General features: G+C 46.6%; 2 protein-coding genes across 14 annotated transcripts; one reads left to right on the top strand and one right to left on the bottom strand.

Annotated features, from left to right (window-relative positions):
• On the top strand, positions 1 to 1,765 carry LOC120668023. The gene is made up of 2 exons (XM_039947986.1): positions 1 to 176; positions 220 to 1,765. Exons 1-2 carry the CDS (start codon positions 1 to 3, stop codon positions 872 to 874), a joined length of 831 nt encoding a protein of 276 aa, XP_039803920.1. The 3' UTR covers positions 875 to 1,765.
• A 587-nt stretch (positions 1,766 to 2,352) lies between these two features.
• LOC120666824 lies at positions 2,353 to 11,483 on the bottom strand. Of its 13 annotated transcripts, none has more exons than XM_039946793.1 (6): positions 9,969 to 11,111; positions 9,565 to 9,583; positions 8,954 to 9,041; positions 8,682 to 8,757; positions 3,993 to 4,927; positions 2,353 to 2,631 (listed from the first exon to the last, which is right to left on the bottom strand). In XM_039946793.1, the coding sequence occupies exons 1-6, from the start codon at positions 10,010 to 10,012 to the stop codon at positions 2,609 to 2,611; spliced, it is 1,185 nt and encodes a 394-aa protein (XP_039802727.1). In that variant the 5' UTR covers positions 10,013 to 11,111; the 3' UTR covers positions 2,353 to 2,608. The 13 variants fall into 13 exon arrangements, 4 of the variants coding, with proteins under 4 accessions (XP_039802727.1, XP_039802726.1, XP_039802729.1 ...); XM_039946795.1 differs by lacking the exon at positions 2,353 to 2,631 and adding an exon at positions 8,385 to 8,431; XR_005671878.1 differs by lacking the exons at positions 2,353 to 2,631; positions 9,969 to 11,111 and adding an exon at positions 8,385 to 8,431 and having other exon boundaries at positions 8,911 to 9,041; positions 9,508 to 9,962.
• Between the last annotated feature and the right edge of the window lie 1,001 nt (positions 11,484 to 12,484).

The following is a 12,484-nucleotide window of genomic DNA, read 5'->3' as shown; positions in this document are numbered from 1 at the left end:
ATGAAGCCGTGCCCCCTCCCCGCCCCGACCATGACCTTCTACCCGCCCGGACGGTTGTACTACGACGGCAGGATGGAGTTCATGCTCCTCGGCGGCAGGCACAACAAGGTGGTCGCCGCCGACCAGACGGGCCGCGCCGTCCTCTACGACCCCGACCAGCACGCCGTCCGCACCCTGCGCGGATTCGCGGCGCTCAAGTCCATGCCTGCCTCCCTCACCGTCGACGAGGACCACCTCTACGTGCTCGGTACGGTCCCGGGCCCCGATGGCCGGTGCTTCGAGTGCCTCGAGTTTGACCACGGCGGAGGCGAGGACTGGCACCCCCGCGTCCTCCCGCCGCCGCCCTAAATGTACCGCGAGCGTAGGAGGGACGGTCCTCCTCCCGCCGTCGACTCGTACACGGCGGTCGACGGCGGCGGCGGCGGCGGCGCGCGGTGGCACCAATTCGTTCGACACGACGGCGGAGGCGTGGAGCAAGGCCGGCGACTGGACGCTGCCGTTCAGCGGCCGCGCCGAGTACGTCCCCGAGCACGGCCTCTGGTTCGGCCTCAGAGACGGCGGCCCCTGCGCGTTCTGCGCCGTGGACCTCGCCGCCGCCACGGCACGGAGGCCCCCGGCGGTGCGCAGCCTCTGGAAGGACTTCGCCCCGCCGGCGGAGTGGACGGTCTTCCCTCCGGTGTCGCGCCTCGTGCACCTGGGATCCGCCAGGTTCTTCACCACCGACATGCTCGGCCCCTACCCAGCCGGCCACGCGGTGTTCACCGCCGTTGAGGTGGAGCGCTGCGCCGCCGCCGACGGAGGGCTTCGAATGATGAAGCACGGATCGCTGTACATGCTCCTCCATGAGATGCAGATGATCCCTTGGGTGCTTTGATTAGCTTCTATTAGTACCTAGTGGCAACAGCACAAGATCTTATATGGCATCCTCTTGAGGCCCCAATAGATCTTTAGTAGTAGGAGTAGCAATCAACCTCACTTGGCACATGATGATTTTTTATCAAGATTGTCGATGTTTGTGTCATATGCATGGTAGTGTTTAGGGGGGCCTCTGTAATAAAATTGGTGTAATCATTTAGAAGCTGTTGACTAACTTGTTACTCAGGTTATGTGTGCGAATATAATATCATAAATAAATGTGTTTCCCATCTAGTTGAGTTGTTGAGTTACTCTCTCTATTGTGTTGCAAGCAGTTGCCAAGCTTGATGCAGATTTCAAGTCAAGTACTATTTGAATCAGAGTGATGACTGAATGACTAGTTGTGTTTGGTTTCATACTTTCATCAATAAAAAAGGAGCCATGCGACTTGCAACTTAGGTACTCTGATACTTAACAATTTATATGATTTTGTGTGGAATATTTTTTCCCACAATTTTTCTCCTTATTAGGCAAGATGCTGGATTAAAAAATCAAAGCTTTGTTCCAATTTCGTAATGATAGTAAGGTAGTGGTCAGCCATTATCCAGGAAATTTTATCTCTAAAAAAGGAGAATTTAGGTGACTTATTTGAGGACTGCCAAGAGAAGCTTGCCCTTGTGTTATTTTGAACTAACATATTCTTCTCCATACATCCTGCAGCGCTACATCCAGGAGTTAGCAGTCTCAAAAGCATTTCCAAGCATCAACAGTTGTGTTCTTCAGTGTTTGTGAGAATGTTCTGTGGTGTTTCTTCCAAAAAAAGAACTTCGCTACAGGGGGAGAGATCCAGGGGGAAGAAAAGAATCCACATCCACTAGCTAGATATGTACATCCACCACTTGTAAAGCCCTAAAGCTTATATTGTTGTCAGCATGGCCATTCTGAGAGGGTATGGCTTGAATATGCAGGAGGTAAGAAACGAAGGTTAGTATTTGGTTGACTGGAAAATAATATTGATCCCAAGACTAGAAGTTGTTTCAGTTTCACGCATACTAAATGTATATAGTAACACGGAATAAGTGAGCATGCAGGGAACAGGCAAGGTGAAGAAAAGCAATCAACAGTAAACAGCCACACGTCCACCATTAAGGATGAATATTATTTCATACTTTATAACAGAAATATTATTCTTGATGGCGGCAAGAAAACTGCTAGGCCTAGTTTCTAGCAGTGAATGTGATCTGGAAACAACGAAAGATTGTGCTCAGTCAGGTATTAAGGTATGGTAAGATACTAAGATGCCCATCTATTTTTAATGTGCACAATTGCGATTTATAATTGATTTAGTTGTCTTAGAAATTATAGGAACTTTGCCCCCAACTGTTCACAAAGATCAGTCAAAATCTGATGCCAAAATTAGGTGAAAGCTGACCTTCTCTTGTTGTAAACTAATAATCTTATCTCTAAGTGCAAGAACAAATCTACTATAGAAATCTCTTGACGGAAGTCAAACACCAATATATTGTTCAGGATTGCAATAACACGTTCCGCAGATTTTATATGACTGTAAAGGGACCAGAAACTGGAAAAGGCTGCCCCCCCCCCCCCCCCAAAACTTCACTTTGTGACAAACTCACTAGCTACATCTGTACAACATGATTTTCTTAATATGCTTGACTGATGGCAGCATAAGAATATAAGATGGGAGTGTTGATGTGGCTGAGGCAGTATGGTTTCAGATTGAGATATCTCATCAGTGGCCTCTCTTATTCAATTGGCAAAATTTGCCGTAGGACACCGTTAGAATGTGGACTTTGCTAGAAACCACTAAAAAATCCGACCTTTGCTGAAAGACATCATTCAACTTCATTCATTTGCCGTAGGACACCACCAGCAATATCTTAATTGATCTAATTGTAGAGCAACAAAAAATGACAATTATGCCCCCGCTCCTCCCATGTGTTTCTTCCTCCTCCGGAATGCCGGACTCGGCGAGCAAGCAGAGGACAGTTGCCGCCTTCTCCCTGACCTTGGGCGCCGTCGCCGTGAGCAGCTGCACCAGGGTGGCCGAGCACTGACAGCACGCTCTCCTCGTTCTCGCGCAGAGCGTCAAGCCACCCGTCCACCGCCCGGTGCTTCGCCTCCGCATGCCCAATCTGTAGCCTGGCAAGCAGCTCCCGCACATTCGTCAGCTCGTCGCCCGCTGCCACTATGGCCTCAGCCTGGGTCGCCGGAGCCGTCGGGTCGGACAGCACAACGGGATGGCCTTCCACTGCCCGCCGAAGCCGGTTGCCGAGCACGGGCTCACCAGCCTGCCACCACCACGGGGAGGAGCAGCTCCACCTGCATCAACTCGCCGCAGGGGGACTCCACCAGGAAGCTGCGCGCCACGTCGCGCTCGGGCGCCGGTGGCAGCAAGGCAGACTTCATGGGCGAGGACGACGGCGACACCACGGGGGTGCAGGGGACTTGAGCAGCACACGGAGCGCCCTGTCCCATTCGGCCAGTGGCGAGGAGGAGGTGCGCGGCTGCGATGGACAGCACGTACGCCAGCAGCGCCGTGCTCCCGTAGAGCACCGCGACCATGGCGTCCACGGGGCGACGCCGCCGCGGAGGTGGACCTGGAGGCCCTCGACGCGGGCGACGACCAGAAGCATGGTGACAGGCGGGAGAGGACTGCGCACGCCGGTTACGGGGTCGAGCAGGTGCATCTCGCCGAAGTCGTCCGCGGCCACGATAGCGCCGCGCACGGAGCCAAGTGGCCCCAGGGGACCTCCTGGTCGCGGCACACGAGCAGGTAGCTGTGGTCGTCGTCCACATCCCCGGCAACATCTATGCGGAGGAGCAGCCAAGAGCGGTCGGGGAGGGGTTCGTGGATCGCCGTGAAGAATCGGAGGAGCGGCCAGGGGAATGGTTCTGCCGGAGGAGGGTACCCATGGGGGAGAAGATAAAGCAGCGGGGCACAATTGTCATTTCCTGTTGTTTTAGAATTAAATCAATTAAGATATTGCCGATGGTGTCTTCCAGCAAATGAACTCGGTTGAACGATGTCTCTCAGCCAAGGTGCGATTTTTTAGTGGCTTCTAGCAATGACCACGTTCTAACGGTGTCGCAGAGCAAATTTTGCCTATTCAATTTCCATTCTGTGACTTTCCTCTGCATGAAGTATGTCTCCATATCGAAATCTCTCAAACAGCCTTTCTGCCAAAGAAAATGCTGAATATGGGGTAGCAACCTTGGGAAGATGGCGTGCAACATATTTTCAACTTCTGCTGCTTGGTACACTTCCCCCTTCATCAGTAATTCCATCTTGTGACATATCACATTCCGTACAAACTGGAGAAGTTCATACCACTTGCCCTTGAATTGTTTTCTTGAAAGTCGATCTGGATACTTAAGCCACTCAATCATATATCTGTTGTTGGAAGCCATAATAATCCACGTTTTGCGGTATGGCATGTATCCCTTAACCTTGCCCTTCAGGTCTATTCTGAAATTTGGTATATGGAACCTGATGTAGTCAAAAAATTCCATAAACACAGTTGATCTATTGTGAAGCGGTAGCAAACTGGTATGGTTACCAATCAGGAAACGATACAGATAACCATTTGTCCTCATTAACATAAGCAAGATGCTTATATCTATAGGGATGTGATTGATCATGTGATCTCCCATTGAAACAGCAACCAATTTCTCCAAAAGCAATGCTGCATTCAGATAATCAATGCTTGCTCCCCTTGGAGTTAGAGCAGTGAATTGGCTCTTGGCTTCAACCAATTCAAACCTGCCTGCACTATTTATGGCAACAGAATCGATTGAAAGTGTTGGAATGCAACATCCTAGATCATGGAATGTTCCGATCAGATCAAGCAGTGATTTGGTGGTATACTTGCCGTCTTCAGTGAATTTCCAATTACATGTTCCAGGTGCTTCACCCAGAACTGGAACTTCTTCCATCAGCGGATGACCTTTCAGATACTCCACTGGATCAAATTTGATGAATAGCGATGTTTCGTCTATACAGCGTTCATGCACGATCCCAGTAACATTCTCTTCTGGTCTCCAAATCTTTCTGCACAAATGAAGTGCTATTGTCATAATCTTTACTCAGACTTGATCGCTTGAATAGCAAATGCATACTACTAGTGCACAAATGAAATGGCATTAGTATAATCTTGCCCAATAATCTCAAAACAGTATTGAATCAGGTTACCACCTCTCACTAATTTTTGCATAAATTTGAACTGCAAATTCATACTACTGAATGAATGTTCAATACTTTATTTCAAGAATGAATAGGTATTAAGGAAGGAATAGGAATGGATGCTTGACTGCTCACCGATCAGGCACATGAATCGGTAGGAATGATGGCTTCTGGAGTACAATGTGCCCGCTCTTCCAGTAGGGAGCTTGGGGCGGCGGGGCGTGTTCCCCTCTCCAAGCTGACATCCGCCTGCTCTGCAGATGCTGCCATGACGTGATCCTAAATGCCTGAAGACGGTGCGCGGAGCGGTGGTGGTGGACTGAGGTGGCGATGCCCTCGCCCTCAGGCAGGGGCGCACAAGATGGGAATGGGCCGACCCGGCCCTGGCCTTGGACCGGACCCATGGCCTCGAGGCCAATTTCAGGGGTCATGCGTCGACTCATTTCTCCTAGATGTTATGGCCTTGATGGCTCATTGGGTATTATGGGCCGACCCAAATATTTTTCTATAATCATAAACCATGAATACTATGAACACTTTTAGAAAAGATAAGATTCAAGATTAATATATATCACAATAATATGTTAAGATTGTTAGCAATGCATCAAATTAAACATATTTACTGGCAGTCCATGATTTCAATTTTATCCATTTTCACTTCCAACGTATAATATTCCTCATTATATTTTGAAGTATATAGAATCTAACAACTTATGACTAGTTGTATTTATTCAAAAGAATGAAGAAAACCAATAAATTAAATAAAAAATTATTAATATGACAAGTGGGTCGACCCATAATACACATCGGGTCAATAGGTACCGGCCTTATTGACCCATTTTGGAATTTAGAGTCGGGCCCTATAACCCATTGGCCCTATTTTTGTGGGTCGGGTCAACTACCCAATGGGTCGACCCAACTCATTTCCATCCATAGGGGCGCCCCGCTGCTCCAGCTGCCCTCGTGCACGGTGACGCCGGACCCCTGGTTGCTCCCGCTCGCTCGCTGGAGCGGATAAGGAATCCAGTTGATCGTGGCGGCAAGGTTGTGGTGCCAGGGAGACGAAGCAGCCGATCTCTTCTTGCACCGGAAGCAAAGTGGGGGACGGGCTTGAGGCAGCGCCGTTCTCTATTCGGCAGCGAGTCCGCCGTGACAGAGCTCGGTCTCGGTGAATACCAGGACCTCGTAGTTGTAGCGTAGGTGTACATCCGGCTTCTGCCGCCAGAGCCACGCCTGATCACGCCGAGGCCGATTCCCTCGCGGCGAGGAGGGTCGAACCGAGTCCTTCCACAGGAGATGGCACGAGTGGGGGAGTCGAGGATGGTCATGCCGGCGTTGGAGTCGAGGTTGATGCCGCCCTTGACCTTCCTGAAGCCGCCGCGGCCAGGGCCAGCATCCCGTACTCTGCGAACCGAAGCGTCGAAGGAGTGGGTGCGAGACGCGGCCTCCTGGATGCTCCCGCGCGCTCGATGGAGTGGAGCAGGAACCCCGCAAGTCCGCACGGCGGCGGCGGGGGCGAGATGGTGGTGCGGGGGAGCAGGGGAAGGAGAGGGACACGGAGTCTGCTCTCCGATGAAGGGCGGTGGGGATGGGGTGACGGAGGTGGAGCCGGTGAGCGTAATTTTCCGGCGAGCTCGCCGGCGCAGCGGCTGGCCCTCGAAATGCCGCGCAGAAACGCCATGGCATGCCACGCACTGGCAACGGCCAGGCGATTTCTGAATTTGATTTGGCCAAGTAGCACGGGGTCCGGGCCTCCGGGGAGGCGAAGGAAGAAGTTGTTGGATTGTGGGGTCGCCGGTGGGGCCCCAAAGGCTTTTAACAAAACTTCACCGGCATCCAAGTTACCCATCACATAGTTCAGGGTTTGGACCCCACCTGTAAGTGAATGAAGCATGCGATACCGACTCTTCTGGACCCGTGCAAAGTAAGTGAATCAAGCGGCCAAGCCGGTTGGCGAGCGGTGGCCGCCGCAACCCAGAGTCGAAACCCAAACGAGCGAGATTTCCCAGAGTGGAGGGGGGAGTGGAGCCGGAAATAACCTCGAGTCCTTGACAAAGTGGAATTGGGGTTTCCTGGAAGAGGTGCTGTTTAGAAGAAGGTTTCGATGAGAAATGGATTATCTGGATTAGAAAAGTTGTGCAGGGGTAGGGTAGTATTGGAAAAAGTTCAAATTTACTCCCTTCAAATATAGTCAAAGTTTGTGTAACCCCTAAACTATAATTTGGTTCAATTTACCTTCTAAACTATGCCATTTAGTTCATTTTACTACATAATATAATTTATCTTTTTTATTTCTCCATATCTAAGTTGGATTTTAATTTTAAATTTTGCAAGGTAGTAGTGGACATCACAATGCATATTAAAAAATTACTAAACTTTTTCTAGTTAGTTTACATATAATTTTGAATTCCAATGATTAATTATTATTAAATATCCTAACCTATCAAAATTATGATATATTTTCTCTAATATATGTTATGATGCATACTATCATCTTGTAAAAATTTCAACCGAAGATGTATAATTAATAAGTTCAAAGGGAAATAGGGAATATTACCTTTAAACTTTATTCAGAGAAAAAAATCATACGGAAGCAAAAACAAAAGATAACAAGAACCAGTAGCCTTAATTGGTTCAACTTAAGATCGCCTAAGGTCAATCTCCATGGGAATGTCATGAGCCTTAAATATCACGCCACATCAGCAAGTTTTCGCAGAGTTACTTATGAGAGAGGAGAGAGAGTTTTATGGGATGAGAGAGAACCGGCACACACTATGTGAAAACACCTTATTAGAGATGTGTCCAGATAGTTATTAGTGACGCAAAAAATGTGTCACTTAAATTGCGTTGTGATAACAGCACATCCACATCAGCGATGCGGGTGGTTAAAACGTGTCTCTAATGTGGGTCATCAGATACGCGTCTTGTTAAAACACATCTCTGATATGGGTCATCAAAGACGCGGCTGATGTGAAGATAGCAGCAACGTGTGTTGAGAAAAAGCGTCACTAATAACAATTTGCAAGAACAAAAAAAAGGAAATCTAGATCCATGGTGTACATTTTTGAACCCCATGTTTCACAAAATGGCACATTTCAACCATTAAAAGACTCTGCACAATGATGTTAAAGCAACAATAAAAAGGTCTGAAAATTGACCTTAGGAAAGACTTCTCATGATCAAAATACATAAGATAAATGGTTCACACTTCACAGTACACAGGAATTTTGATTACAGTCTATTAAATTGTAAGCAATTACATAGAGTATCCACCTGACCAATCAAAATGTGATGGTTGCTCTAGAATAAATGGCAATACAAATACCTCCTAGCTACTTTCTTTCCTCTGAGCTTCGGCCAACTACTCCTAGGCTACAACAAAACAGCATATTGTTAATTCAAGACATAAATGTAAGAAATGTCATACTTCTCAATTTCACCAAAACAGCAGGGAGTTGTTAAGTCTAGAGGTGCATAGCTACAACAAAATATGGTTACTCAACTTTTTACACTGCCATGGCTAAATTAAGATTGTGCACAGCCATGCAGGCAAATATACTTACTAGCAGTATGTAAACCTACTGTCAATGAGCAAGAGAATAGGCACAGGAGAAATGAGTACCTTGATCGGGTACTGTGAGTAGTCCTTTGCAGCTCTGGCACTGCAGCTTCAGCACAATCTTCTTGGTGGTCTTGGCCTGAAAATTATAACATCTGTCATATCCCAAACTGTGCAGCCAATAGGCATTTACAATTCGCAGTTATTTTCAGACATTCATGCTGGCATCAAAATAGACAGGTATAAATGATTGATAGATCAATCTTACAATCACATAGATATGCTGCATTACCTTCTTCTGGAAGACAGGCTTGATCTGACAACCATATCCTTACCCTTCTTATACTGAGTTGCCTTTTGCAGAGTGTGCTTCCTGCACACCTTGTTCTTACAGTAAGTCTTCTTGGTCTTAGGAATGTTCACCTGTATAACATGTGAAACAAATAGCACAGGCTAGTATTCAAAAGATTCCCATATGCCCTTTCCAGAGTAAAGCTGAAAAGGCAAGAATTAACATATAAGACCACAAAGGACAAATATAATTTTTCAAACATTCACTTCACCAAATTGAACCATATATATGATTACCATCTAGAGTGGCTTATCATATATGACTGGTCACTACATAAATTAGTTTCTCTTTGCACCATCAAGGAAAAAGGCAACAGGATTTATCTGCTGACAGCAGCTCTTATTTATCAGCTGACAACGGGGCTTAGAGAAGATTACTACTTCAAACTGTACATCAGTCCACTCATGAAACATGTGATCTAATATAATGCGCACAATGATCTCAACCTTTAACAGGATAGCTGATAAGTAGTTCCAAACTCATACTAAAGAAGACACACATAAATTATGTTTTGAGTGCATCTCACCAAGGTATTACATTCTTCAGCTTAGAAGTGCTGAAATTGGCATCTGATTGTGGAGCACCTCATTTCACATTCTTCAGCTTAGAAGTGCTGCTCAAGAACACAAGCAGATTCAGTTATTAGCTTAACTAGAATCATATTAGGTAATCTCATCTCATTACTTAAACATGCATTCAACCTATCAACTACTAAGCTAGCTAGGTTCAATAGCACAGTATATGTTTGCAGTCCAATTTCAAACAAAAAATCTGAAGTAGAAATTTGTAGAAATCAGAATAAATCAGAAAGCAGAGATTTCTACAAGAACTGATAATGCATTACATACAGTCTGTATAAAATGAGTAGCCTTATGGCGTGAGACAGAATTGGTTGCACTTCAGTATGCTGGGAGGTTAAAATCTATGTTGGCTAAAATAGTTTCATCAAACAAGACAGGAATCTACAAACAGGAGCCAAGATAGGATATGTAGGATACCTTGTCAGGCAGAAGCCATCCAGCAATGGATACCAATCCATCATGATCAGCAGTTATTTAGTGTAATCAAGTAGGCATGTGGTTCAGAAAAACATCTAGGACCCAACATGGTACAAATGGCAATGGGAAAGGGCTGAAACAGGTAAAAGCCATTTGGCAATATGTCACCTAATGCAACTCGACTATTATGTAGACCATTGTCCTGCTTCCACTATTAACTCATCAGTAAATATGAGATGACCACGGTCTATTAAGTTACTAGAACTAAAGGATTGGGGACAAGGTTCTGTTAATTACTATTCTATACTTCAATCCCTACAACTATGGATGTACGGTATTAGATAAACATACATGATGCAGCACCATATTAACACAAATGGACAGTGTTTCTCATGCTAAAACGAGAATTGGCACCAGCAATGATATGAGGGCATCAATATAAAAATAAATTCTGAGAGCAAGGCTACGCTTAAATAAGGCTATGCTGAACTAAAATGAACTGCACTGAACTTTTGGGCAACTTCCAAATGAAATCAATAAGAACAAGTTAACCATGGAATTTCCTCGGACCACTAATGCAAAAAATTGAATTTCATATTTAGTACTTTAGTAGTGTCCTTTACATCGGAAGCTACAGAAAGGACTAGAAGTAACGATCAACAACAAGCACAAAGGACATCTTTCAGTCTGTGAACTGATAGCACATCTTTCAGGAGTCAGGACAGACTATCCCCAAATAACTTGGAATGCTCGTGGAGCTAAGAAAAGAGAACACTGAACAATCATGGACTAGAGATTTAGCATTTTGCCTATATGTCCACCTAAACATGAACCCTCTACACATTGGAATCACCCCGCGCAGCAAACGGAAATCCATAGAGCGCTGAGCAAACCTAACAAACCCTCACTAGATGAAGCCAGTGGCACAGGATTCGCATTCCCTGAATAAACACTGGCATCGTAAGGCTGTACACCATCCACTAAACGCCAAAAAAACGAGCCTAAAATTCAGCCAGTCGTACCGCACGTAAAAATGGATCGTGGTGGCGGGGATCTGTCCGGCAGGAGGCTGCCGGCGAGATCAATGCATCTACAGCTACAAACCGGGACCGTGCGGATCAGCGAGAGTCAGTGGAGGGCAGAGCGCAATTACGTTCTGAGCCGAGGCGGGAGCGCGCGGAGGCGTCGTTGAGGAGGGCGAGGCCGACGCGGAGGACGTGGGCGGGGCGGGGCGCGCGGAGGCGGCGGGCGAGGCAGAGATACTCCCAGACGCCACCGCCGCCGTGCTCCGCCTGCTCCTCCAGGCGCAGCAGCCGCGCCTCCTCCTCCGCCGCCATCGCAGCCGCCATGGGGATTGACTCGACCGGGGAGCTGCAGGCGACGTGGAGGAGCACCCGGGTCGGGCGGCGGCGACTGGAGCGGGATGCCGGGAGGCGGAGGGCGGAGCGCGGTCGCTGGGATCCGGTGCCGGAGAGAGAGGTTTTGCTGGGGAGGGGGGCATGAGAGGAGGAAAGGCAGTCGTCGGTTCTGACCGGCGGACCCACGTGGAGGTGAAAGGGACAGGGACACACGTTCTAACAAGTAAAAAATGCTTCATAGGAGACGCGTCTCTTTCAAACCGCGTCTCGTATGGCTACCATATTATCGCAGACCTATTTGGTTCATTAGCGTCTCTGTTGTTTCCGTTGATACGTCATATCTATAGTCATTTGTGACACATCAGAGACTGTCCAATCAACACACGTCTCGTCTCTAATATGATGTTTAAGATGCATTTTAATTCCGAGTCTTTGATGAAAGTGTTTTTTATATTTTTCTTACATAGTGGCCATTACTAAATTCTCAATCTTATTAGCTGTACGATGACACTCCCCACTAAAATTACCCTAAAGCAATTGAGCTAGTGTGGCCCATTCCACTAGCCAGTTTTGTGGTTAACCGCTTTTTGACTAAACGATTAGTTTGACGTTTGAACTTCGGACAATAGACTATTGTAATATTGTTATGTGTGAATGTTTTAATAAAATAAATAAAATAAAGTATGAAATACAAGCTCTTGAGAAATATAGTATTGCCACTAGTTCATCCTTTCATATGAGCAACGAGAATTAAATAGTACAGTAAAATACACCAGCGATCTCTAAACTTGTTTTGATCTGTTGTCTTGGTCCTTAAACTTGTTATGGTGTATCATATTGGTCCCTAAACTCTTAAAATATATTTTTAGATCCCTGAATTTGTTTCAAGGTACCATATAGGTTTCTAATCTCTCAATGCATTTTTAGGTACATAAACTTATCCCGCGATGTCATGCAGGTTTCCAAACTCTCAAAATGCTATATTTTTAATTTAATATAAATGTTGTTTTTAAGGATGGCAACGGCCCCGATCCCCAATCCACGATGGGGATTTCATCCATTAGGGGTTCAAAACGGGGAAGTTTTGCTCCCCGCGGGGAGCTTAGTAGGCCAAAACTCATCCCCGATGGGTGAAGCGGGGCCGAGAACATTCCTCAG

This window comes from Panicum virgatum, chromosome 3N (assembly GCF_016808335.1).
Source record: "Panicum virgatum strain AP13 chromosome 3N, P.virgatum_v5, whole genome shotgun sequence".
Lineage (NCBI taxonomy): Eukaryota > Viridiplantae > Streptophyta > Magnoliopsida > Poales > Poaceae > Panicum > Panicum virgatum.
This window is presented reverse-complemented; position numbering and strand designations above follow the sequence as displayed.